The 26436-nt window shown below is 49.0% G+C and overlaps 1 protein-coding gene across 2 annotated transcripts in view; it reads left to right on the forward strand.

The window, feature by feature from the left end:
* The first annotated feature begins 11669 nt into the window (after nucleotides 1–11669).
* LOC144115664 (visual pigment-like receptor peropsin) overlaps nucleotides 11670–26436 on the forward strand; it is a 396267-nt gene continuing 381500 nt past the window's right edge. For both annotated transcript variants that reach the window (XM_077650120.1, XM_077650119.1), the window contains exon 1: nucleotides 11670–11963. Coding sequence is in view for 1 of the 2 variants with exons in the window: in XM_077650119.1 (XP_077506245.1) it covers nucleotides 11885–11963 (79 nt within the window). In the remaining variant the exon portion in view is untranslated. The remainder of the gene's footprint in view (nucleotides 11964–26436) is intronic.

The raw sequence follows: 26436 nt of genomic DNA on the forward strand, positions 1-26436 counted from the left end.
CTTTGCTTCCAACATTCAGGTTGTCTTTTGCCTGCCTTCCTTGTGTGATAAAAGTGCACTATTGGTTTTAAAACAAAACTTACTTCAATATTGATCTGCGCAACCTACCTTTGTCAGCCTCAGAGATTCGCGACAACAAGTAGGATGGAAAATTCCTCCAAGGTGGCGTCTCTTGTCCTATGGCGTCACCACGCTTGTACTTGCGAGATTGGCCTGTGGTGGCTATACCTGTATTTTGGTTCTTGCTATTTTCTACCTTACAAGAGCTTTGTTTTCAGTAAGAGTGGCGTTTTTGGATCAGGAGCTGGTATTCTATCGATACAAGCCAACTTCAATTTCTCCTCAGTGGCCCTTTAACCCCTCTCGCGTAGTAGGCATATAAGCCAAGCCGCATGGCCTAACGCTGCACTGCAGAGATCGAGTTGCCCTAAGTTCTAACCTTCGCAGTCACTCAGCGTATTAAAACGAAAGCTTTACTACTCCTCTCTGTAGCTTCTTCGCCGTGTGCGCGAGTTTGATGTGGAACCCAGGAGAAACCACGTGATAGCTATGACTTCACAAAGCCGCCGCCGCCGGAACCATGCGCTCGGTTCTGCATCTACAGGCCGTCGGCGTTCATTGGCGTTGACAACGTTCTAGACTCTGATGATTTTGAGGAAAGGAAGGGCGCACAACTGGCTCCCTGGTTCTTTGTGGATGCTTTAATCGCTCTTTGAGGTACGTGGTGGTGGTGAGAGAGAGATGTGGGCGGCATGCATTAGCACGTGGGGTTTTAATCTTGAAGATAAATAGTTTCTCCCCGTTTAATCACGGCTGACAGTTCAAACAGGCCAGACCTCACCCTGTGATCGCGTACGCTACCGAGCGCACGCCGATTACAGCGGGCCTTGCTCTGAGGGAACAAAGCAATGACACACTGGCTGACACAAACAGGCATTTATTGCTACAGCAACATTAACGGCAGCTAGCAACAAAATACTAAGGAATAGAGATCGTTTGACTCACCAGCAAGATTACGAGAGAATGTTCGCCCACCTTTGGGATACTCCGAGGCCGGACGGGACGAGATACGGGAGCAAGTCTCCCCGCCATTTCCTAGCCCCGCTGGCGGAGAGCGTAGCCGCGAGCGACACGTCCGCTCGCACTGACGATCCCAGCCGGAGCGAGAAATGCTGTGGGCTGTGTCCCGCGTGCAAGCAGTCTCTCGTGATGCGATGCTATCGCCCTATCATGATTGTTAAGTTAACCAGGGAGAGTCACGTGACGCGCCCCATATCGAGGCTGAGCTGTTGCTGCAGGGTGCATCGCGGGAAAGCCAAGAAAAAGGGACCACAAGCACTGACAAAGTTGTGGCAGGCACGCAGCACTGCAGGTATAGGCCGCAGCGTTCATTGGGTGAGCAACCTCTAGCAATCAACCATTAATTTAACTGCTGCCTGCCAGGTTGGCAGTGTGGGCGCGCTGCCTATCTAGTGTGCGGAACGCATGCAACGTCACAGACGCCAAGTCGCGTCTACTTGCCCGATACTGCACAGCTTTCGCTCACTAATCAGGTTCAGCAGTAATTAGACCACAGCAATTTTTGACACGAACTTCGGCCATGCAGGACGGATGGACGGATGGACGCATGGACGCATCGACGGATATACGCATGGACGGATGGACGCATGGACGGATTGATGGATGGATGGAAAGAAGGATGATGGCAGCATCCCTTTTGAAATGGGGTGGTGGCAATTGCCACCACTCTTGACTTCTTTATTCCTATATTTCTTTTAGCAATCCGTCAAACTTAACGGGGTTATCCATAAATTCGTCAGTTTCTTTAGGTACAGTTTTAATCATCAACTTGTAACCTTATGTCCACGCCCTGCTTTTGACCCACCTATCTTCCCATGGCTTTTTGCTAACTTCTACCTCAGATTCCTTCACATGACCAGTTGAGCTTCCCCCTTCAGGTGGCGATGAGAGGAAACACCTTGCTGACGATGAAATAAGGATTTCTTGATGACGCGGTGGTTCTAACTCCCAAACATTCAACCCGGTGGTTCTAACTCCCAAACATTCAGGTTACTCGAAGAAAGGAGAAGGTTAACTATTTATTTACAACACAAATAAACAAGAAGAAACAAAGCAAGGAGAAAACAATTTACAACATGACTAAACCATTTATCAGACGAATCCAGCCCCCGTTCAATCCAGAGCGCTTGTTTTTAAACCCTCTGTCTCCACCCTTAGCGGGGACAGCAACCAATAAGATTAATGCGACTCACCTCACCAATCAGTGGTTAGGCAAAGGAAATTAAGGTTTCCGCCAACTAACCACAGATTGGGGAAAGAGTGCTGATTAAATATTTGGGAAAGGAGAGGTTGCAATCAAATACACAAACAGCACAAACGCGACCACCGTCTCCCATGACACCCATGGCGCAGCCGTTACCACTTTCCTATCTCTTACGCACACGCGACAAACATATGCCGACGAGACGATCACAAAAGTTGTTTTACAGACCATCGAAATAGAAGACAGTCTTTGTGGGAATAGTGGGTTTCACGGTCACTTGGCTAATACTCAGCCGTATCTCGTACATTCCCAAAGCCTCGGTAACCCCTTGACAACGAACATATGTCGACAGCTGTACATGGTTAAGCTTCTTAAAGGGTCTATGCAATGAATAAAAAGTCGCTTGTAAATGCTTTCAATGCTTAGAAATGATACTAAGAAGCATTCACACCAACTATGAGTCTTCGGAACTGATCCGGCAATTTATTATAATTTTGAAAAACCGTGTTTTTTTTTAGTTCGCGCGCCGGTTGATGTGCTGGTAGTGACCGATTCTGAAACTAAAATTGCGAAAAAAGACGTCACTGTACCCAAGACGTCGCCAAGCCACCACACGCTCTCATTCGCTGGAGCCACGGCAGCCACGACGTCACGGGCACACTTCCGGCAGCCGCCGTGAAAATCGTCTGCTCGTGCCGCCGCGCGAGCCTCTCGGGCAAGCGCGAGCCACGGCACTGCCTTCGCGCATATGGTTTCAGTTTTCCTCTACCGCCTCTTTCTGTCGGGAGTTCCGCAGTGGCTCGCCGAGTCGCTACTGTCTTCGCTGGCGTTGAGCCGGTACGGCGTGAACGCATAGGGCTCGATGCCCGTCGCGGCCGTAAGAGCGAGCAGTCGCGCCTCGAGGTCCGGGTCCATTACTGCTAACTACAAAAGACGACAAGCAAAGAAACGCGACGCGCGCCGCGCCGACGCTGCTGCTGGGGTGCTAGGAGCGACAACCGGAAGTTGCAAAAGGAACGTCAGCAGATGACGTATTCATGGCGGGGCCCAGTACCGGGGCTGTTTTCCTTATTTTTGTCTGGTGTCCCGCGTGTACGAGTTGAGGGGAGAGAGGAGGAGCGTAATTTTTCATCGTCTATATCTTCGTTGTTATTGATGCTAGCTTAAAAATTCTTGCGTTGGGGTGACGAAAGATGAAATGCCTATCTCTCGTCTGCTTTACGTAATCTCAATTAATTTATTGCATAGTCCCTTTATGACGGGCTATGCCCGTGACGGCGCGGAGTAAACAAGGACGTCCGCCGCACGAAAGGGAGGCAGGGACGGGCCGGGCCCCTTTGTTGGCGACTTCCGACCCCACTGCTGCGGCCGTCTTTGCGAACACGAGACCGACCAGTTCGCGGAAAGGTCAGCAAACTCCACACCTCCCAACCAAGAATGTCACGCGGACACTTGCTGTCAGCGTGACATAAAAGTCGAGCCACAGTTTTCAGGAACAAAATTACACACACACAGGCACATTGCGGTTAATTCAACCCGCGCACACCAGGTTAGGACACCAATCAGCACATTCCAGAATCCACCATGTCAGATCGATGCACCAAATTGGCAGAAACGACTTCTAGCCGCCTACATCTCGAAAAAGAAGTTAAAGTTTCTTTTTAGCTTTGTAAACAAGATTGGACCAATATTGCGAATTGTCCGGCACAGCGCCGGTTGCAAAGGCTACCGCCGCTATCGGATCAATATAGCTCACCGGCTCCCCGCAGGCTAATAAGATTGCTGCTGCCATCGCGTCTTCATACCCCTTACATTTAGTTTTCCCGTAGGGTTTAGGCCTGTCATCGTCAACTTGGCCTGCAGTTTGACATCGTGTTTCAGCCAGTGCTAGCTGTTTACAGCGTTGGCGGCCGGCGTTCTCCTCGGAGAAAAGCCTGCCCTCACTCATTAGCTTTCTACGATTACCTCCACCACCTTGCTTCCGCACTTCCGATATTGAGGCGTCTTGCCTATTGCCGAAACCTATAGGGATGGTTGCAGTATCAGAATCCCCCAGTTCCCTACCTGCTGCGAAACTTGTTGCAGCGGTCCCTCTTAGCTCTCGATCAGCTGCAGAAACTTTTGCAGCTTCCGTATCTGCCTGAAAGTCTACTGAGGCCTCAGGTTTGTCTCTAAAAGGTCCGTGAAGAATTTTGAAATGCTCTTCGAAATGAGCTTTCACATTTTCTTCACGTAGCCGCTCTCTTTCTGGCGGCATTAGCAGCGAGGGCTTTTCAGGTGTTGCCAACTCTCCTACAGCTTCACCTGGATCTGCTGTCACTGCGCACAGTGTCACCACCGGCTGGCTAACCGCTTTATCTCTGGCAACTAGCTTCTCATCGCCTGCAAAGAGTGTTCCCGCCATCTCCTTCCTCTTAAAACATGGCACATACCCACATGGGTGGGGGGGATTGGCCAAGGTGTAAAACCAGCTCTTCCTCTTCCTCGGGTCTTACTGCTTCCTCAACCTGCTCTTGCAAAATGCTGAAATCTTGTTCCCGAACAGTACACTCCTCTGCCTCCTGGGTTCAGCTCTATATCTGCTCGCTCTGACAGAGAGTGCATCAGAGGCGTGGCTAACTCCCCTATGCCCTCAGTACTCTCTTTTCGCTCGGAGCACAACGCTATATTAGCTTCTGCTGCCTGGAAAACCATACCTTCCTGTTTTGTTAATCCGCCCTTGAATCCACACAGGCTTCAGAACTCTGACCTTCGGTTTTCTAACCGCCGCATGCCGGATCGTCCTTCCTATATTGTTGAATGACTTTATCAATGACCATCTCCGATTGGGAACATCGGTTATCAGGCACCGGCATCTCCGCATGAGCTACTACTTTGGATGCGTCTCTCCTCACCGCGGGAACATCTTGTTCTTGCTTTGAGTTCGGAAAGTCAATCATCGAATGCCCAAATTTCATGCAGTCAAAACATTGAACTGCCGCAAATAAGACCTCGCTATCAACTTTCGTCCGCTCCCTTCATTTCAACTGCATTTGTGCCCGTTTTCTCTTTTCCAGCTCAATTTGGAGTTTCAGATTTTCAATTTCACTCAGCTTTTCTGCCTCCTCCTGCTCAACGCGTCGCATCATGCCCTCCCGATCATACCGTACGGCAGCCATCTACGTTTTTCGTGCTATTGTTTCTAGCACTGAACACTACACCGACATGGTGAATTCGGAGAAAGCAGAAAGGTCTCCTACCTCACTCGTTGCTCTCTGCCACGGTGATCTCGTCGTCCTCAGTGATCACGACAGGCTCCTCGATGCGGACCACTTGAGCCCTGGATCTCTCAGCAGCTCGCTGACTTCTACCTCGTTTGACTTGGTCGCTTGGTTCTCAACATTTTCGCTGTGGACGCTCAGTCTTTTTCAACAGCTCGCTGACTCGAACCCTCGATGGCTTGTCGTTGCCCGGCTCCTTCAGCTCCTCGCTGACTTGAGCCTCCGACGTCCTCTCGAACTCGACCCGTGATCCTGAAGCTCTCAACGCCGTCTTTCGACGCTGCTTCACGTTTTCTCTTTTAGGACAAACAGCTTGTCTACCGACTTGTTCTTCTCACCTTCCGTCCAATGCCTGAGTAGAAAGAAGTTGCGATCCTGTCGACTGCACCAGTTGAGCTCCCCCCTTCAGGTGACGATGAGAGGAAACACCTTGCTGATGATGAAATAAGGGTTTCTTGATGACCCGGTGGTTCTAAATCGCAAGCATTCACGCTACTCGATGAAAGGAGAAGGTTAACTATTTGTTTGCAACATAAATAATACAGGAAGAGACAAAACAAGGAGAAAACTAATTACAACATGACTAAACCGTTGATCAGACGAATTCAGCCCCCGTTCAACCCAGAGCGCTTGTTTTTAAACCCTCTGTCTCCGCCCTTAGCGGGGACCGCCACCAATCATATTACAAGCGACACACCTCACCAATCAGTGTTAAACCCTCTGTCTCCACCCTTAGCGGGGACCGCCACCAATCAGATTACAAGCGACACACCTCACCAATCAGTGATTAGGGAAAGGAAAATAAGGTTTCCGCCAACTAATCACAGATTGGGGAAAGAGTACTGATTAAACATTTGGAGGAGAGATTGCAATCAAATACACGAACAGCACGAACGCGACCACCCTCTCCCAAGGCCAGCACGGCACAGCCGCTACCACTTTCCTATCTCGCACACGCGACAAACATGCCGACGAGAGGATCACTAAAGTTGTTTACAGAACATCGAAAGAGAAGAAGACAGTCGTTACGAGAATAGTGGGTTTCACGATCACTCGGCTAATACTCAGCCGTATCTCGTGCATTCCCGAAGCCTCGGCAACCCCTTGACAACGAACACATGTCGACAGCTGTACATGGTTAGGCTTCTTAAGACGGGCTATGCCCGTGACTGCGCGGAGTAAACAAGGACGTCCGCCGCACGAAAGGAAGGCCGGGATGGGACGAGTCCCTTTGTTGGCGACTTCCGACCCCACTGGAGCGGCCTTCCTTGCGAACGCAAGACCAACGAGTTCGCGGATAGGTCAGCGGACTCCACACCTCCCAACCAAGAATGTCACGCAAACACTTGATGTCAGTGTGATATACAAGTGCCGCCACAGTTTCCCGAAACAACAAATTTACACGCGCGCGCGCATGTATGCTCGGCTGTTCAATCAGTCCAAAAAAGCTAGAACAAGATGTTCCCGCGGTGAGGAAAGAGGTGTGCGAGCTAGTAGCTCAGGTGGAGATACCGGCACCTGATAAACCATGTCCGGAGATGATTGTTGATAAGGTCAGTCAACCAGAAAGGGTGGACGATCTGGCATGCCGCAACTTTGAATCCGAAGGTCAAAGTTCTGAAGCCTGTGTGGATTCAGGGACCGAAAAAACAAAACGAGAATGTGTGGTTTTCTAAGCAGCACAAGCTGATCTAACGTTGTGTTCCGTGCCAGAAGTGATCGCTGAAGGCATAGAGGCGTCAGTCACACCTGTGAAGCACGCGCTGTCAGAACGAGCAGATATAGAGCTAACACAGGAGGCGCAGGAGTGTACTTCTCGTGAAAAAGAGTTCAGCATTGTGCAAGAGCAGGTCGGCGCTAACTCTGAGGCAGCGGGAACGCGCGAGGGAGAGGTAAATCAGGATCTGGTAGCGGGCACACTCCTTGCAGGTGATGGTAAGCTAGCTGCCAAAGATGAGTTGGTTAGCCAGCTGGAGATGACACTGTGCGCAGTGACAGCAGATGTAGCTGTAGGTGTAGGGAAGTTGATAACACTTGAGACGTCCTCGCTGCTAGAGCAGCCAGAAAGGGTGCAACTGCAGGAAGAAAATGAGAAAGCTGATGTCAAAGAACATTTCAAAATTCCGCACGAATCTGTTAGCAACAAACCTGAGGCCCGACCCCACTGCTGCGGCCTTCTTTGCGAACACGAGACCGACAAGTTCGCGGAAAGGTCAGCGAACTCCACATGACCGTTGTTATCTCTAAACCCTAGGGCCTCAACGAGAGTGGCTGTGCCTGCAACATCCGGATAGATACCGCCACATTTGAGAATAAGATGTACAATTCTTTCTACAGATTTATCACACATTGCACATATGCCATCTTCCTGGTTGAATTTATTTTTATTGTTTCGCGCTCTAAGACACCTTGATCTAGCTTCAAAAACTACAGCTCTGCCTCTTGATCGATGCCTTCTTTATTCCCCCTTTCCATTTTTATACAGTTCTACAGTATGCTTCCTTTCCATTGAATTAATCCAGTTCTTACCTCCTGGATTTTTTAGCTGTGCTTAAAGCTCTTTATTTCTCCATCCTTGTTTCCTTTATACTCACTGATTAGTTTCCCAATCCTTTTTCGCCACTCTGAGTCAACGCTCTTTCTGTATAAACATTTAGGCACCTTAGTAACCCACCTGGAATTCTCCGATTTCCTAAGGCGGTCATCGTATAGTATTTTACTCTGAGCTTCCCGTGCTTCAAACGATGCCCAGCCCATAAGTCCCCCTGTACTGCCTCCTTTGTGGTTTTGCCTTGGGCATCTAGGGCTAATCTTCCAACAGCGCTCTGATTCATTTATAGTTCCGACTGTACTTTTACCCTTATGACACAGAACCGCATTCACAAAAGCAAGGCCTGGTACGATTATTGCTTTCCAAATGCCTCTCAGTACCTAATTTTTGTTGCAATTCCTTATGTTTCATTATCGCTACATCTCTTCTCCCTTCCACCCTAACAGTCTCTTCGCACTTTTCTATGTATATCTGTCCTTCGTTTGCCCACACTCCGAGATATGTGCATTCTGCCAGTCTAGGCATTTCATGGCCTTGTATTCTAAGCACATTATCAATGGAATCAGTTTCTTGTCTTGCTCCACCCACGTGGCGGCTAAACAAGTGAACTAGGTCGCTGGTCCGAATTCATAGTAACGTGAGACCTGGATCCACTATTCTGAGCATTACGTCAGCCAGCAGTATCTTTTTTTTTTTTTAACTAGGTGCACCAACGGAAGTGGAGCGACATTGAGGTGCTGGTAAGCGAATGGTGGCGAGTCTCTTCTTTTCTAGAGAAACAGAGTAGTGTTTCTGCTGAGTGGCACACAGCAGCATGCCTACCATGATTTCTCGGCAAGGTGCATGAATGACGGCCGGGGACCATGCTGCGGAGTATCACCTTGCGGTGTTAAAATGCGCTCCCTCACGCAGCCAACGTCGCCAGCCAGTTCGTGGAGTCAGCGGAGGTTAAACTTATTACTCATACATTCTACAGTATTGACTAGACAGCCGTATTCTGGAGTAAAATGCCACATGCGCACGGAGTGAGAGGCTCTGAAACCACGAAGGAACTGTCCGCGCCCACGACAGCGTGCAGCACGAGAAAAAAATGGGTGAAATTGGAGTTTTGAAGACTTCCTTTAAAAATATATACCGCATAGAATATCATGACAAGCATTTTAAGAAAATACACAGCACACGGGCGCCTTAGCCTTTTGCCTCCATAAAAACGCAGCCGCCGCGGTCTGCGTTTTTATGGAGGCAAAACGCTAAGGCGCCCGTGTGCTGTGTGATGTTAGTGCACGTTAAAGATCTCCAGGTGGTAGAAATTATTCCGGAGCCCTCCACTACGGCACCTCTCTCTTCCTTTCTTCTTTCACTCCCTCCTTTATTCCTTCCCTTACGGCGCGGTTTAGGTGTCCAACGATATATGAGACACATACTGCGCCATTTCCTTTCTCCAAAAATCAAATATTGATTATTAAAACTTGCTTTAAAAATATATACCACATAGAATATCATGACCAGCATTTTAAGAAAATACAAGATAAAGAGACATAGATAGAGAGAAAAAATACAAGGGCAAATAATAGAGCCTGGAGCCTGGCAAAAGCACTTCGTTTATCCCACATATAACTCCCACATTGCCGCAGCTGAGAGACAACGGCGGGAAGTGGACCCAGAGCGGGCGCAGCAGAATGCCGAGGATCGGGAGGGGGGGGTCGAGTATTGTGGCAGAACACACAGGATCAAACAAGGAGCCTTTGGTGCGTGCCCTCTATTCTCGTTACCTCGTAAAGCGTACGGTGTCAATCGTTTTTATCTGGTACCGAAACGGTGCGGAAAACCGGGTGCTGAAGGGGTTTCCTACGGCTATCGCTGTAGAGTATCCTGCGTATAGCACGCAGGGTGTCAGCAATTTTCTGACTGAAGAGATCTTTTTTTTTCTCTCTCTGTTTTGTGATGCCACAGAATGCTGCCTACATGGTCAAGCACTCAAGCAGCCGTTCGCCACGATCACGGCGGCTGACTCCACACACACCATTCGCCGCTTGCTAAGTTGCGATGAGACGAAGTGCACCTCCCCCCGCGCCTTCATCGTGGACTCGCCTATGTCATCGGCTCCGGGGCGGTGCCGGACCTTCCGATAGCTTACGGTGCAGCGGCCCCTTTCCTGTTACCTTCCATGGCTGCAGAAGTGAAGTTCGCTTCGACGCAAGGCGGCCGCACGTTTCTTCGGTTGGCGAGGCCGTGTTCGGCCACCACACGCAGTGCCAGCACGTGGGGGCGATAAAGAACGCGTTGCAAATGCCGATGAGCCTGTTCGCTTCAGTATTTTACTTCGTTTTATCGACCTTCCGTCCTCTTGAAGCCAATATACTTAAAACAAATTAGGCGTCTCTTTATTTGTGCTATTAATTTTTTCCAGCAAAAGCTGAACGCTAATTATGATTCGCCGCAAATATTTCGTTCAAAACTGTTCAAACCGCCAAAGCAAAAAGGCACGGTTAAAAATAGTAGTGAGTATAATTGCACTCAAGTCTCGCAAAACAATGCCGCTCTTTTTATGCATCCATTTAAATGCATTCACGCGGAGCCTTCTTCAAAAAAAATGAAAAAAATTGATGTGACCCCACCGAATGATCATAAGTGGTGTAGTTAATAATGGTTAGAGATACTTGGAATAATTTAGGAACTTCAATCGGGCCCGAAAACGAAGTGGGTGTCTTGACTGCTTCGTCTGCCCAAGTCTGCGTGTATACGTAGTCGCCACTGGTCCACGGCCACTTTCATAACACACGTATGTACTACCCTTCAACGAGAAGTAAATAAAATATAAATAGAGCCGCCGCGGAGGCTCAGTGGTTATGGTGCTCGGCTGCTGACCCTAAACACGTGGGTTCGGTCCTGTAGACGCGGCGGGCGCATTCCGATAGAGGCCAAATGCTAGAGGCCCGTGTACCATGCGATGACATTGCACGTAAAGAACCTCATGGAGGTCGACATTTTCAGGAGTCTTCCACTAAGGCGTTCCTCAGAGCTTCAGTCGCTTTGGGACGTTAAACCCTGTAAACCAAACCAAAAACATCAGTCTAGATAAAAATGTGCGGATGAAAATAAAAACTGATCCCTTCTGAAAAACAAGAAATATAAACTGGGTTCAACGACGTAATCTGGCATTGTGTAGACAAGCTATGTTCGGCTTTTAGAAGGTGCGTTTCATCACACAGCGATCACCCTTCTTGCAGTGTTACCTCGAGAATGAAGCGCTGTCAAAGGTACTCCTCCATATTCTTCCAAATGGAGATGACGAACCGCGGAGCGCGGCTTTATTGGGAACCGTCGTGCGCAGGTAACGGACTTCAGCAGGCTAAGCTCTTCACGACCACTTTAGAGGCGGCCTCTGAGAACCTCCGCGCACTTGGCTGTTCGTTACGGCGGAAAGCGGCTAGCCGTTGTTGAGCGCGGCAGCCTATCTGATGCACCCGCTCGGCGGCAGGTGGCGCCGTGCTACCTCGCGTCGCTCTCCCCCTCGACGACTCCTGCTTGCCATCCTCCGCGTCCACTCGCGTTCTCGCCCCAGCTGTTTTCTTCGCTACGCTTCAACCGGCGGCGCTCAGATTCAGCCGCGCTCCCGATCCGGAAGTGTCAGGCGCGCTCCGCTCTCCGTCGTACCCTTCGGCTGTTGATCGGCGCTCCTGGCGCGCTTCTCGCCGGCGGCAGAACTTTTTAGAGGGGGACGCAGCGCTACCACGCCGAACTTTGCTCATTTCCAAGGGAGAGAGGCAGACTTTCGTGGCGGGCATCATGAACAACACGACAGAGGCACTTCTGGCGACTGACGGAAGACGGGACGTCGTTGTCGGTAGCTACCTCCTGGCTGTTGGTGAGTTGCTTCGAGTGACTCGCGGTTGCAAGCAAGGTGTTGCTTCCGCGTTTTTTTTTTCTCGCGCGATGATGTCTCCGCTGCACTGCCTGACTTATTACTTACGGGTTCCGGTTAGTGATGGCAACAGATTTGATGCGACCGTGGAGCCCTGTCGCATCAAATTTGGGAGACGGAACTGCTCGTCAATTTTAATAAGGTGGTATGCAGGCCAGTTGATGCGAATCGAGCATATTGGTACCAGCGAACACAATAACAAAATAAGCTCTCCGGTCACTGTAGACAAAGTGAAAACTGTGTTCCGGCTTTCGACACAATTTCAGTAATAGAAAAAGGAAACAGGGAGGAGAGAGAGCTACAGGAAGCCTATTAGATCAGGATTCAAGGTAGTAACACGTGCATCAGTGAATCGTTACTGTTGCTCACGAATAAAGAGGTTAGGTTACTAAAAAGCGTGCACATGTAATTTTGAAAGACCAAAAAGTATCTGTCATTATGTTGCGTGTGCCAGGTCAATCAGAATGTGCTTGGGGTGCTGTGGTGACTCGTCACGCATGTTTTGCACGTTTGATACGCATGCGTCGTTTCGTATCCTGGGTGGGCCGCTTGCCAGTTAAGCTTCAGTTGTTAGCCCAGTGTTGTCCCGAGTACTCCTTCTTCTGGTGATCCCGTCTGTTCGCTGGTACCTACATGTTGTTTTCGTAAACGTTGAACAATGTAGCACGGATGTGCATGCAGACAAGCAAATAGTCAGCCCTCCTCCTGACCACAAAAAGCTAAAATGATGTCTTCGTGGTGCATTGAGCAGATCTCAGAGACCACGCGTGAAACGCACGCTCGCTCATTGTCATGCTCACTTTCTGCTTGCGGGCTCACGCAGTAAAGTTTATACCACCGTTTCCCGCAGATAAATCTTGGCGGCAAAATGTTTTTATTTATATCATCATCTTTTGTTTATTTAAACATAAGGACCCCTGATGAGCCCTCAAATGGGAGGGGGCGGGGTGCGGAAGAACAGGAGGTGATCACGGGTCGCCATAATTAAAACACGTAATATAAATATGAATAGCAGGCACAAGTAAAACACAGTTGTGCGTATTGTATCAACGTATTGAAAGAAAGTATTCGGCATAAACAAAGAAACACAAAATATTTCAGTAAGAGGACATGCTTTCAGGAGCTATTGACAAAATGACCTAATAACAACTGGTTGAATTTTGTGCAATTTAGTTCAGTGGCAATACAATCAGGAAGTTCGTTACACTGCGTTAAACAAAGAAACACAAAATATTTCAGTAAGAGGACATGCTTTCAGGAGCTATTGACAAAATGACCTAATAACAACTGGTTGAATTTTGTGCAATTTAGTTCAGTGGCAATACAATCAGGAAGTTCGTTACACTGCGTTAAACAAAGAAACACAAAATATTTCAGTAAGAGGACATGCTTTCAGGAGCTATTGACAAAATGACCTAATAACAACTGGTTGAATTTTGTGCAATTTAGTTCAGTGGCAATACAATCAGGAAGTTCGTTACACTGCGTGACAGCAGTTGGAAGGATTGATTTACTGAAGGCGTTAGTTGTACAATGTATCCGCTGAAAATTTCTGCAATTAAACAAAATTCGTCATGACTGCGAGGAAGGCATAGTTAAATCGTCACGCAAGCGGCGAAGATTATAATATAGCTTGTCAAACAGAAAAGCATTGCTACCTTACGTCAGGCTGTCAGGGCTACTAGAGCATTGGAGGATTTGACGTCGGTAACGCTCAGGCGCGAGATATATTTGACGCCATAATATGAGCAGAACGATTTGTGTCGCTTCAATCGCCTAAATTACGCAGTTCTGGTTTGGATTCCAAATAGCCGACGCATATTCTAGTTTAAAACGAATGAAAGTATTATATGTGATTTTTTAGCGGCGGCTGGTTAGAGTGATCGCCCAATGAAACGAAATTATTTAAAAACTTTTGGTAAGTTCGTACACACTGTTACGTTGGTACGGCTTCGGTATCCACTTAGAGGGGAGTATTTTTCTCCAAGACCGTAAGTTCCTGACTTTTACTTTTCTAGAAGGGTGTTCTAGAAGGACACAATTAAAACACAGTTCATTACAGGCCCTTGCAGCGCAGGTGAAATGCACCAATGCGCCGTGCAAAGTACTGTTTCTCCAAGCGCAAACCCATGTTGCAGGTGGTCCGCTCCACCCTCAGATTGCTGCACCGCAGAACGTCACGTTCGACCCTGAGTGCTCCCGGCATGCGCGAAACGTGCCTCTGCCCGCACTCACGGCGACCGCCCCCTTTAACGGGTTTATGCGCGCGATGAGCGTTTTAACCGCAGCAAGCATCGACTGGCCGCATAACACCGGATTATGTCTGCGCTGGGCGCTGCCTTGGGTGACATTGAACAGCTACAGATAAAGAGGCGTCTAGAGCACATGATACTTGTTGCAAAAGTTCTCTACTCAGCGAGGGCACTGGCCTTGTTGCGCGGTCGCATGCTTATATTTGCGGAATGGGTTCGTTAACTTCTTACAATGAGCTCGTCAGCGATGATTTTCTCTGTGCCGCGTTTAATAACGGAGCTAGAGGGTGGCTGAGGTCAGTGCATCCCCGCATCAGGTTGTTCGACGCGCTGCTTACGTTCACGGGCGCCTGAACCTCGGATTTTTTCGAACAGATGGTACATTCGTGTTTTTCGGCAAGTAATGACTGCGCCACCATCACTTTCGCCTGCAGAAAAGACATTTCATCACAAGATGCAAGAGCTGCTTCCGCAGAGTTAAGCTGGAATCCTCCGCGATGAACTGCTGCCAATTTTTTGAACGCAGACGCGCGGCGCTGCACAATTAATTCAACGCCTTGACCAGGTGCACTTTCTTCCGAATGAAACTCAGAGGAGGTCAGTTTGGATCCGGCCCTGCGTTTGTGCTGAGTTTAGAGCCCATCTGTGCATTCTTAGGAGTATGGAGCTCGTTCTGGCACCAAGACTCGAATTTTCCTTTCAGCGAGACCTTATGCGCTACTCTCGATAGCGCTGAGGCGTGAGCAATTTAGGGTGACATTTTTCGCAGAATACTCAAGTGTGGCACCCTCAGCGAGGATAGTACAGGCCGTGCTCTCCTGATGCCTGCGCTCAGCCGGATGAGTGGCCGGAACGAGCACGATCGAATCCCTGGCAGCGATAAGCATGACAGAGATGGACACAGAACTTTGTTTTCGCATGAAAATGCGCAATGTCGCCTAAGATATTTTCCTACAAGTACCATGAGACATTGCAGCAGAGACGCCAAAAAGCAATGAACGAAAGTGAAAGCGTCCGCTTCTCTGGCAAAAGCGGCTAACTGCGCTCATTAGTGTCTTGAGGCTCCGCGCGGAGTGCTACTCCTGCTCTCGAAACTTCCTGCCCAAGGAACTATGCGAATACGGAACCCGTTAGGGCCCCGAAACATCATTTTCACTTGCTGACCTAGCTACTGACTGTGATTTCGCATCCTCCTGACGCCCGCATGACTGGGCGAGCTTGCGGCACTTCCACTCGCGCTGGGTCATGGTGTGGATTGTAATAAGCGCCGTTGGCTGTAGTTATACTGCTAGTCTGCGGGAAGCGGACCGCTTATGGTCGTTGCAATCACAGGCAGCGCTTTGGTTCCTTTCTCTCTCCTTTGAAAAGTCCTGCTCCGTCGCGGTTGCCCGGTGGTTAGAACGTTCGGCTACACGAGTCCGTGCTCACAATCAGGGCGGCTGCATTTTGATGGTGGCTAAGTGCGAGAACGCCCATGCCCTGAGATTTCGATGCACTCATGAGCAATCCATGTGGTCGAAATTTGTCGGAGCGTTCCATTATGGCTTGCTTCTCAGAGCGCATGGTTACTTTAGCGCGTAGACATGAGGCTATTAAATAGGCAATTAACCTCTTCGCCGGAGCCTGGAGTAGCATGCCAGGCCGACAACCAGGCAGACCTCTCCTGTTCCATTAAGATACTTCTCCTCTCTTCTCCGCCGGAGAGTACTCCTCAAGAGAAGACGGAGAACTGCATATATAGTGCCGCTGTGGACATGTGCTGTGAGCCTGTGACTTCTACTTCATCCCGACGCATGATGTGCCGATTTAACTCGGATAAACTTCGATGAGAGGACGGGAAGCTATAGCGGAAAGCGCAGTGTTAGTTCGGAGCCGTTGAGGTCGTCTCTGGCGTGAATATTGAAAGTTCTGCATTATCTGATTCTGTGGGTGGCGGCGGACTGCAGCTGCTGCTCATACCCACGGAAGCCGTGATCAACTCAAAAGGAAACTACGTAGACGGCAGTTCTTGCACTTGAGTTCCAAGATTATAAATCAATTACATCCGATAATTGTTAAAAGCAACGTCACTTATTTTAAGCGAAAAGATGGGGAAAAAATGGCGCCCCAGAACTTGAGGCGCACTGTACCAGTGCCTCTTCTATTTTTACAACGCCTGCCGAGTACGGCCGATCCGACCATCCAACCGCCTCTCCTATCCTCCTTTCCTGCTCTCCCCCGTCGGCTAGCCTTCGTGCCTGCTCTACGCCTGTGAGGGAGAGTGCCATCTTAGTCGCGCCTGACGACGGAAAGCGGACGAAGACAATTTTTGAAACGTTGCCTCTTTCTTCGTGAGGCGGCCCTCTGCATCGCTCATGATCACCAGGCCTCCTGTCAGGTGTGGTCACGTCATAGAGCGCGCCGTTCGTGGCGCTGCTCCCCGTGGCGCTGGTCATCGTGGAGCCGGTGCAGGCGCTGGTTTTCAAAGGAGCCACAGTGTGCAGTGCAACGGCGTTGGCATTGCAACGAAAGGCTGTGGCGGCTTGTTCGAATCATGCTTGTCTTTTGGCTACAATGATGAAACATTCAGACAGAGGCACTGAAACTGCTTGGCCGAAATATGAAATCACAGGGTAAAGGTAGTTAGCAATACGTTTTGCTACACTGGTTTGCGATTTATGTTCACTAAGGAAAATGGGAGCATGATATGAATAAGCCATGGGCACATCTTCCCGAGAAGGCATTTTTCGAAACTACCAGGTAACAACAGCTTTCAAGTCGTAGCTCTACTTTTTCCAGGATAAGCTGTCATGTTACAACTAGATAAAGATTTTTCTCTATCTGTGGCAGTCTGCAGCTACGATTGTTTTAAGAAGCGAGAAGTGAGCTCTATTCTCAAATGCAAGGCGCAGCGGCTGATGCGAAATCATTTCGGACGTTCTGCCTGGCCCTGAATACAACCAGGCACTAATAGAACGAGGCAAAACTAAAAAGCTCTTGAAGAAAAGGAGGCAGATAAAGCAGAAATCAAGTCCGCTTGAGCACTTGTTCAGGTGCAGTCACCGTAAAGGCCGAACCACAAGGCAGCGTTTCTTCTGCGCTGCGTCTCTTGTACCGTCGGTGTCGTTCGGCGCCGCAGGAGAGGGCGATCAAACACATGAGGGCGCACGAACTGGCGTCTCCAGACAGGCGTTAGGTGTGCTTTGTTTCGTTCGCTGTGGTTGTGTTCCGCTCGCACATGAGATGATTTGTCCTCCACGGGCGTCCAAAGGTGGTTGCGCTGCAATGCAAATTTCCTGCGATCCTAAATACGTGTAAATACTAGCAAATAGACACCTGTTTTGTAAATGTGAACGGCTATAAATACAAAGAGTTGTAATGTATACAGCACAGCAGCCGATACATGCAAAGTATTGTGTATGCTGTTTCTGTAAAGAGTTGCAAATGCACGTAAATAAATGCGCGTAAGCGTCCCCTTCTTTTCTACAGTCTTTGCAGCGAAGTTCCTCAGCTCCACATACACGAGCTTAAAATCACCCACACTTCACACAGAACTAAATGCAGCAACCGTAGGGAACGTAACTAACCGATGCCATTTTACTGCTGCTGCGAGGAAAGACACCTCCTTACCATCGCGGGCCACGCCATTTACCCGCGCAAAACAATTCTCGCTAACCATGGTGCCACGAAACGTACAAACGCAACAACTTACAACGCTCTATTCGTCTGGCAAGGAACAGCAATAAGCGGCGCAAACACCTGGAGTAGCACCTCAAGTACGCCAGCCGCCATTCTCAAGTGATAGGCGGAGCGCACGCCTCAGCCCACCTCTGCAAACGGCGAACAAAGCTTCCGCCGTAGCCGATTGTCGTTGGAAAAATCGCCGCGCAGCGGATGAAGCGAGAGCTGCACAAGAAGGGGTAGGAAGCAACAAATAAAAAAAAATTACATCGGCTAAGCTCTTGCCTAACACGAATAATAAAGCGAAAAGTTGTCCCTACGGCGGCTTTCCTGCTGCTGTTCAACGCTTGCATAACGGCCACGGCTTCCAAGGGCCGTCCGCGACGCGTTGCCTTCTTCGCACGGAAGGAATTCAAAGAGCAATGACGAATCACAGTGAACCCTAATAAATGTTATGCGTTAGGTTTAAACGGTGATCAAAAGTCTTAATTACAACGACGGGGAGCGACTGCAAAACTACAATATTTTCTTCTAGACATAGCACAGCGGTGGCACGGTAGCCACGCTATATTTTAGTGCCCAAGGGAAAAGGCGCCCTTAGCTCAGTAAGTCGCTCTTCAGTCTCACCCAATGTCATCCTGGACAGCGGGTCCTAGCAACGTCCTATTTGAATGGTTGAAAGGGCGCGTAAAAAGACAGGCGAGGAAAGAGCACATAGACAAGCGCTTGTCCTTGTGTTCATTGGCCGTTTGTCTTTTTACGCGCTTTTTCAACCATGCATTGCATCCAACTTGTTCAACTTTCTTCCCTTCTAAGTTCTCTTTGAAGCCGGCCGGTACCGGCGTCGGCGAGTCGATCGCAAATGAGTCAGTAGCAGCCGCAGAGCAACGCGCCGTGTTTCGTCCTGCACTCCGAGGCTGCCTTGCCCTTGCGAATTCGCCCTTCCAGGAGTGCTGGGCCGGGGGGGGAAAGGGGAGTGCACCGAAACGAAAGCACGTAAAGAGCGATGGCTGTAAGAACAGCGAAAAAACAGCAGACGCAGTGCAGCGTAGCTTCGACAATCGAGCGTTCGCGCTTACTGCTGAGGCATACAATTATAAGCTACCAGCCGACATGCAGCAGCTGAAGTACTGGAAGCGGCCCGCAGAGAAACAAAACTCTGACGAATCCCAGGGCGAAAAACTTATCCGAGCGTCATTGAGCCGAACGGCGCAGTCGTCCCGAGTGTCGCCATGGTCAATGCCCGCATCGTATACCTGCTCAAGAAGCAACGCAAGTGAAGGAAGGAGCTGAGGCCAGCCGCGCCATAAAAGGAGGCGTCCAAAACAGCCAGTTTCCTGGGGCCGTGTTTCCGCCGAAGGGTGTTTCGTGCGCTAGCCGGGCTGGACATGACATCGCGAGAAGGCCGCGACCGGCATGCCGGCGGTGGCGTCGCGCGGCGCAGCGCGCGCTGGGCACTTTTCGCGAGCGTCTTTTCGCGTCCTCCTCCGTCACTACGCTTGGTTCCGCGCTTGTAGGTGCATTGTGGGGCTGACGCAGAGATGCGCTTGAGCGCCATATTTCGCTGCGTCGTCGCGAACCGAAAGCCTCCTCTGGCAACAGAACCTGAACCTCCGAGATAGGTGCCCGACGGTGAAGTTTCTCATCTCGCGCGTGTCTGTTTCGCCGCCTCTCGTATTTCCTGCGCCTGTTGCGCGAGTTAGGCACGCGCCATCGGGCCGTGTACACGGGATTCCTTCCTGATCACTTCGCTGCCGGCAAAGTGAGCGCGCGAATAGAGCTGCACGTCGCGATACTTGAGACGTGCTTCATTTCGTGCTTCCGCGCGCCTCTGTAAGACGCCGTGATCGAGAAGAAAGCTGAAGCTAAGAAAGAAACAGAAGGTTCAAGTAAATAAAAGAAAGAAACGCGAGAAACAGCAACTAGGTGGCGAAGCGGAGAAGATACGCTGACTGTGTAAACAAGGAGAGGCGAATCCGGAGTGTGACGACAACAAAGTAGGAAGCGAAGCACGTGCTACTTCCTATAGTAAATCTCGCGAAAACAAAAATTAATGCTGCCACTACCTCAGCCTCTTCTTCTGTAACGGTGGCTCCAGTTTCGCATAGCTGGCGTTGCAGCACTTCGCGAGGGCTTACGCGAGAGGAAAGCCCACAAAGCGACAGCAGAAGCGCAATGGACTAAGAGGAGGAGACACAATAGAGCAGGAGTATGGCGACATTCTTGCGCACTTAGGAGGGAGGGAGTTTTTACGAACGAACGAAGATAGAACGCGGCACATTAGGTGCCAGTCCATTTCTCACTGAACTAAAAATGCGTTTGCCGTCTCCATTTTTACTTGCTACTAGCCGGCTGGAAGCACAGGCACTTTGCAGAAATTACATCTTTCGTGCCGACGGAACGATAAAAAGGTCAGCATCCTGCGTAATGGGCTTTCGGCGGTTTTGTAACTACTGCAGAAGCGGGTTTAAGGCAGGCTTTCGCTGAAGCATGGGCTCTTTAAGGCGCCGCTCGTTATTTCCGTTAAAAGCAAACTTTGCTCCACCAGGTGGAACAACGTATGTTCAATGGTGTTCAGTGGTATGTGGTGGAACAGTATGTTCATGCCTCAAATAAGCCAACTGGCGAGTTCTACAACGCAAAACATCAACTGTTAATTTTTAACTGGTGTATAAAGATTTTCCCAAAAGTGTGAAAACTGTTCGAAATTGTACCACCCAAACGCCAGTATTTCCAAAATAAACACCTTATCGAGGAGCCGTGGAATCGTTGCTGGGTCTACAGTGTGAAGAAGAGTTCTGTAGCAGAACCTGTACATACACACAATCGGAAGCCGCTGACTGTGGCGACTAAAAGGACATTCAACACCGATATTATGCAAGAAAACAGCAATGAATTTCCTTTCAATTATGCGAAATGCATTTCTTGGAAAACTCAGCTTCGTTCAGAGAGCGAATGGAGTCGTAGATGAACTTTTGTTCATGTCCTTTTGCATACTATGTACGGTCACAATTTTAAGGCGAGCAAATCGATTATCTTCGTTTCGCAAGTTGTCTGTAAGAAAAATTAATAATACAAGAAGAATTATAAAAGATATTAAGGGGAGTTGAGAGGTTTATTTGTTTTTATGCTAATACTAAAATCTGCGTTAAGAGCAGAGAGCATGAAAGGGACAAAACAAAGGTGAGAAACTTGCAAAATTAACGCACATTGTGCAGTCATAGTACGCAAATCCGTATTGGCATGCGTGACGTTTTTTTCTTCATTGTTGAATCATCCGCGCGAGATACTAATGATTTCTCGGTACAAAAAGAAAAGACACAGCACCTTTCCGATGCCAAAATAAATGGCCGATAATTGTCAGGGGCCAAGCTACTCGGCTGCACGTAAGGAATGAGATCCTCGATTGTTCCATATATGAACTCTTCGCTGCTCCAGCCTGTAGCATAGCCCAATTGTAATCGTCAAATGATGCTGCTGATGAAAGCACTCGGCAGCGTATTTCACGGGCCTGGCGCTTAGCTGCAGGATATTAGTAGCACGAACATCTTTCTTCGCGTCTTAGTTAGGATGCCGTTTATGTTCGACGTAACTGCGCACAGCGGGCGGCCGCTTCGGCTCTTCATACGCAAAGCAGCCGCAAGGCGCCTCGCTTCCGTCGCGGCGATAATGACTGCGGAACTCGAGAAGTTCGCCCACGCTTGTCTCGCCTGTCCTCAGCAGCCGCGCAGAGACACTGGGCGGGAAGGTTGCTATGAGCGAATGCGCACTAACGGTCTCACTACGGGTGGTCACCTGAAGCGCTTCTTGACGGAAGGGATGAAATAGGCGCAGGAAGGAGAGCACGCGGCAGTTGATCGTTGCGGGGGACAGTTGTCGCGAGAAAATTAGAATTAGCGTGCATTTAAGAATAGCATCGGCGTTGACTTATGAGCTGTGGGGTCATCCCCCCCCCCCCCTCCCCACCTATGGCTCGGTGCATAAGGCTACGAGGGCCGAGCACACGTCATCCTGCGTCATTCGGGTGCGAGCGGGCGCTTCCGAGTGCACCACCGTGCATGTGCGGCGGGTTCTTCGCTGGCAGTGCGGAGAGCATGTGCGTGATGTAGTAAGCAGCTTAATTATGGCCGAGCGAGCGGCGCATGGGGGCAGACCAGCGCGGCAGCTCTGCCCGCGCACTTGGTGGTTCCGGCGGCGGGGACCGGCCACCGGTGAAACATTCATGGCTCCTGTTCTATGGGAGCGGCCTCGATCCTTTACGGGTCCGGCATGGCAGTCTGCCCACAGCGTAACTGCGGTATTCGGAGTGAGTGGCCGCGACGCCAGCAGCCCCGTCATTTGTTAGCTGGTTTACTTTATGGGTGTTTAATGTCCCAAAGTGACTCAGGCTATGAGCCACTTGTTACCGTCTAGCTTAGAGTATCGCAGTTTGTTAGAGCGGATAGCATCTTGTTCTTTTGTCTGTCCATTCTAGAATTATGTTTTTTTCTTGGCACAGCAACCGAGTAGTCTTTGATCGTTGTAGGACGCGTGTGGATGTAGCTGTATCGTCAGCAGTGTCTCGTGTGTAACGGATTTTTAGGAGCTCGAGCACTACTGTTCTCTGACATAATTTTCAGCGCTTTAGCCTGGTTGGCTTCGGTGACAGTGCATCTCTTGTATATTTTAGTGCCACTTAGCATTATACTTCCCTAAACAATTTCTCCTTGTCATCCGCTTATGTTAACTCACGCATTCCTCAATGCAGTGTTCTCGGTTCTTTGTGGTTCCTAATTTATTTTTATGATTGCCCACTTAATACATCGTGCTGTTTGCGCTTAATAAAATCAACTGATGACCATGACGTTCGTCAGCAGAACCTTAATAATAATGGCCTTCAACCATAAACGAGCCAATTACAAAATCTCTTACTTTCCAAATAATGTGCCTGTATCTGAGACTTCGTCGTACAGATACTAGGGCATTCGTTTAACATCAAACCTTTCCTGGTCCGAACATATCACTTCCATCTGTGCTAAAACATCTCGATCACATTTTTATCTCCGCCGAAGCCTTAAAACAACGCCTCATCATATTCGAAACCTAATTTACGTAATCGATATTCGCCCTCAAGTAGAATTTGCGTCGTCCACATGGTCAACACACCGGAACTATCTGATCACAAAATTAGAAACAATTCAAAACAGGGCTGTCAGGTTTATCTCTTACAACTATAGCCGCCAATCCAGTATGACAAAAAATGAAAAAAGAAAACGATCTCCCGCCTCTAGAAAATCGCCGCCCAGTTTGGCTCCTGTGCTTGTTGCACAATTATGTGCATACCAATAAGCCTTCGCCCCTGCCACTATACACTCCATTGCTCTCTTCTAGACGCTTCCATTATCATGTTAGCTTTTCAGGCATCTTCGGATGCACTAAGGCTTTCAATTAAATGGCACTTCCCTCGCCATATTGTTTGGGAATGAGCTTCCTGATTCAGTTGCATCGTCAAATAATCGTGTTTCATTCCGTGGGCAAGTTTGTAGCTTGTACTATTAGATCAATCCGTCTCTATTATTTTGTTACCAAGTTTGTATTCCTTTTTTATGTATTCTCTTGTGTTTTGTTTGCACCTCCATGTATTCTATTCCGTAGTGACCATATATAGTTCGTTTAATGCTTGGGAATTCTGTCTTTTTTTTTTTTAAATAAAGCACCAAGTAGCGTTTTGCCCCTTATTTACTGCGATTATCGTTGATTATGTAAACGCTCTTACACAATGCCCTTGGGGCCTGTAACGTTTGGGACAGCGCACCTGCAGCAGCTGTCGAGAACGCTCACTGCAGCAACGTCCCTTCCTAAGTATTCTCACCGAGTTCTAGCGTTCAGCCACACTGCTGCCCTGGGTAAGTAAGATCCATGAGTCACAAATCCCTCACTCGTGCCGAGTCACATTCATATTTATGCTCGTTAAGCAGATGTCGCTTGGATTCTTAAATGCACTCTAATCCTAATTCGCTTTCCACAGATCTGCATTATGCACGTTCCTTTTCAGCATCTCTGGGTCATCATGTATTAATTTCTGTACAATGAAGCGCTTGTCATTGACGTTGGAGTTTACGCCCTTGCGCCCGAGTTGGTGGCGTCCTTGTTGTTGCCCGCCATATTTTCCTTTCTGTGTCAGTTTTCGCGTTAAAGTGGAGTGCCAACTAACGTCTGGCTAGTCCTCTGTAGTGCTGCTATCCTATGCGGCAAACGCACGTGTGAATAGTCGCCCAATAGAAGAGCAATGGAGAAGCTAGGAAACTGAGAGATATAGAGTGGATCCTGCTCGTTCCGAACTGCAGGTGGCGCAGCATCACTAAGACATATTCAGTAGCCCCATGGAGTGTAACCCGCGTACAAAGAATGTTGCAAATAGTTTTTTATGCGTATTTTTTTTTCATCCTCAGCGGGAACGAACCCAATGAAACCACTCTACGAAACCACGTTAAGCCAACAATTACAGACGCGCTAAGCCTACCGATCAAGCTCCGGCGCCTCTTCAAACCAATGACGCTAGATATCGGTGCGGTCAAGAGGATGGTTTCAAGCAAAATCATGCATGAAACTCGCTTAAACAAGAATAATAAGGAGAACAAATGCTTTCGGCAGAAAGACGTTGGCAATGAGCTGACTAAATGCCCAGTACTTGATCAAACAACGTAGTTCTTTATCGGGCACCTAGAGCTCATATCTTGCCCGTTGCCGAGTTATTGCGCATGTGAGCCATCATGGGACTTGTGTCTGAAAAGAGGACAGGTGCCATGTTGCTGAGGACCACGATGCCTCAGAAGCTCACCTAAGATGCTTAGCGAGCATTGTACGACGCCAAAAGGCGCGAAGGAAGTGCGTTATTTAAGTGGCAGTAGTCACTCAGAATTCGATATATCCTGCGCCCTGTTAGTTATTGGCAGTGCATTCTCAACTCAGAACTTGACACATACGTGAGTATTCGATATATGGCGGTCGCTGTGTTCGATACAGGGCGGAATCCGTTCAGGGTGGTTTCGTTGCAGTATGTCAGTTCACATTCATCATTGATCGTCCTCTTTCGTAGTGCCTAACATTTCCCCGATGGTAAACTTGATTCCCACTTAGTGTTTTCAGTATCATAAACAGAAATACTACCGCAGACATTCTCACTGTTTACAGCTTTTATGAGCGCGCATGCGTTCTGGACTGCGCCCGGAATGCACAGTTATCTGCCTCTGTGCAATGTTCCAGTCGGAACGGTGCTGTCACAGTGCAGTGGCTCTATGGCGGTACCCATAAGGGTACATTTTAAAATGCGTATACGCCGCTGCGCTACCGCATCTTTCGTCCGTGATCAGTCTTTCAGTCGCTCGTTTAAAATGACTGCGATTGCGCTGTCGGCAGATGGGCAGCCACGTACCGTGTGAAATTTTAGCCGCGCCTACCATAACCAAGCCCTACCAGGGTTTGTCAAAACACGGCCGATGCCACGAGCCCATCGACGGCGTTCTAGCTACGTGTGGCCGGGGCCCTGCGCACGTTTCGCGTCCCTTTGGGGTCGAGTGGGAATCGCCGAGCGGCCGTTCGAGTGCCTGCGTTTATGGCGGGACCCGCAGCGCCATTCCGTTTTCTTTCTTTTTTTTTTCACTGCGTCTTATGCCAAAGGCACGCATTCGCAAATGGTATGATGCAGGAAAATTTTACCATAGTTGACGAGACAGCGTTCAGGCCTACAGGAAGGGGTTTTTAGTTTAGACAACTGGCAAAAAAAAAAAGGCGGACGTAGTGAACTTCCCGTTGTCAGCGTGCAACAAAAGGATCAACGCGTAGACCTGGACTGCACGGTCACACGTACAGATGCCCCAGAAGTAAAATGTAGCGCCTGAGTAGTAGACAAATCGCTTCCCACTGTGCTGTAGCAGTGGAAGCGCATGCAAACAGCGAGTGCGTTGCGGCCGCGTCCTGCAGCCTTAATGATCACTTTAAACCTGCCCTTATAAAAATGGCCAATAGACAGTCTATAGACTTCTTATAGACCCTATTGCTTTCCTATAGATCTTTCTTTTTGTCTATTCATAGTCTATAGACTGTCTATCGACAAAAGTCAAATAAAAGTGCACGGCCATAATTTTAAAGATTGTCTATAGACTGTCTAAAGGATTTGTATTGCCTAAAGACTGTTCTATAGGGTTTGTCTATAGACAGTTTATAGAATTTATCGACAAAAGTCTATGGACAGTTTATAGACTGTCTAAAAAAATTGTGTAAGGGCGGCTCGGGAAAAGCCGCGCTGCTTCGGCCAGTATTATTCAGGGGGCGCTTTTAATGCATCACGCAAGGATTTATCGCTGGCACGCATCGTGCCAAACTAGTTGGCCTTCGTAATTTTGACTATTCCCGCGGATATATGCATGCGTGCGAGCGTGTGCTCTATTTCCTCACCGCAGTGTAAAGTTTTTTGGACCATGGTTGAACAAGGCGACGATAAGAGCACGACGCGTATAGTCGGT

Source organism: Amblyomma americanum, chromosome 1 (genome assembly GCF_052857255.1).
Source record: "Amblyomma americanum isolate KBUSLIRL-KWMA chromosome 1, ASM5285725v1, whole genome shotgun sequence".
In the NCBI taxonomy this organism is placed as follows: domain Eukaryota; kingdom Metazoa; phylum Arthropoda; class Arachnida; order Ixodida; family Ixodidae; genus Amblyomma; species Amblyomma americanum.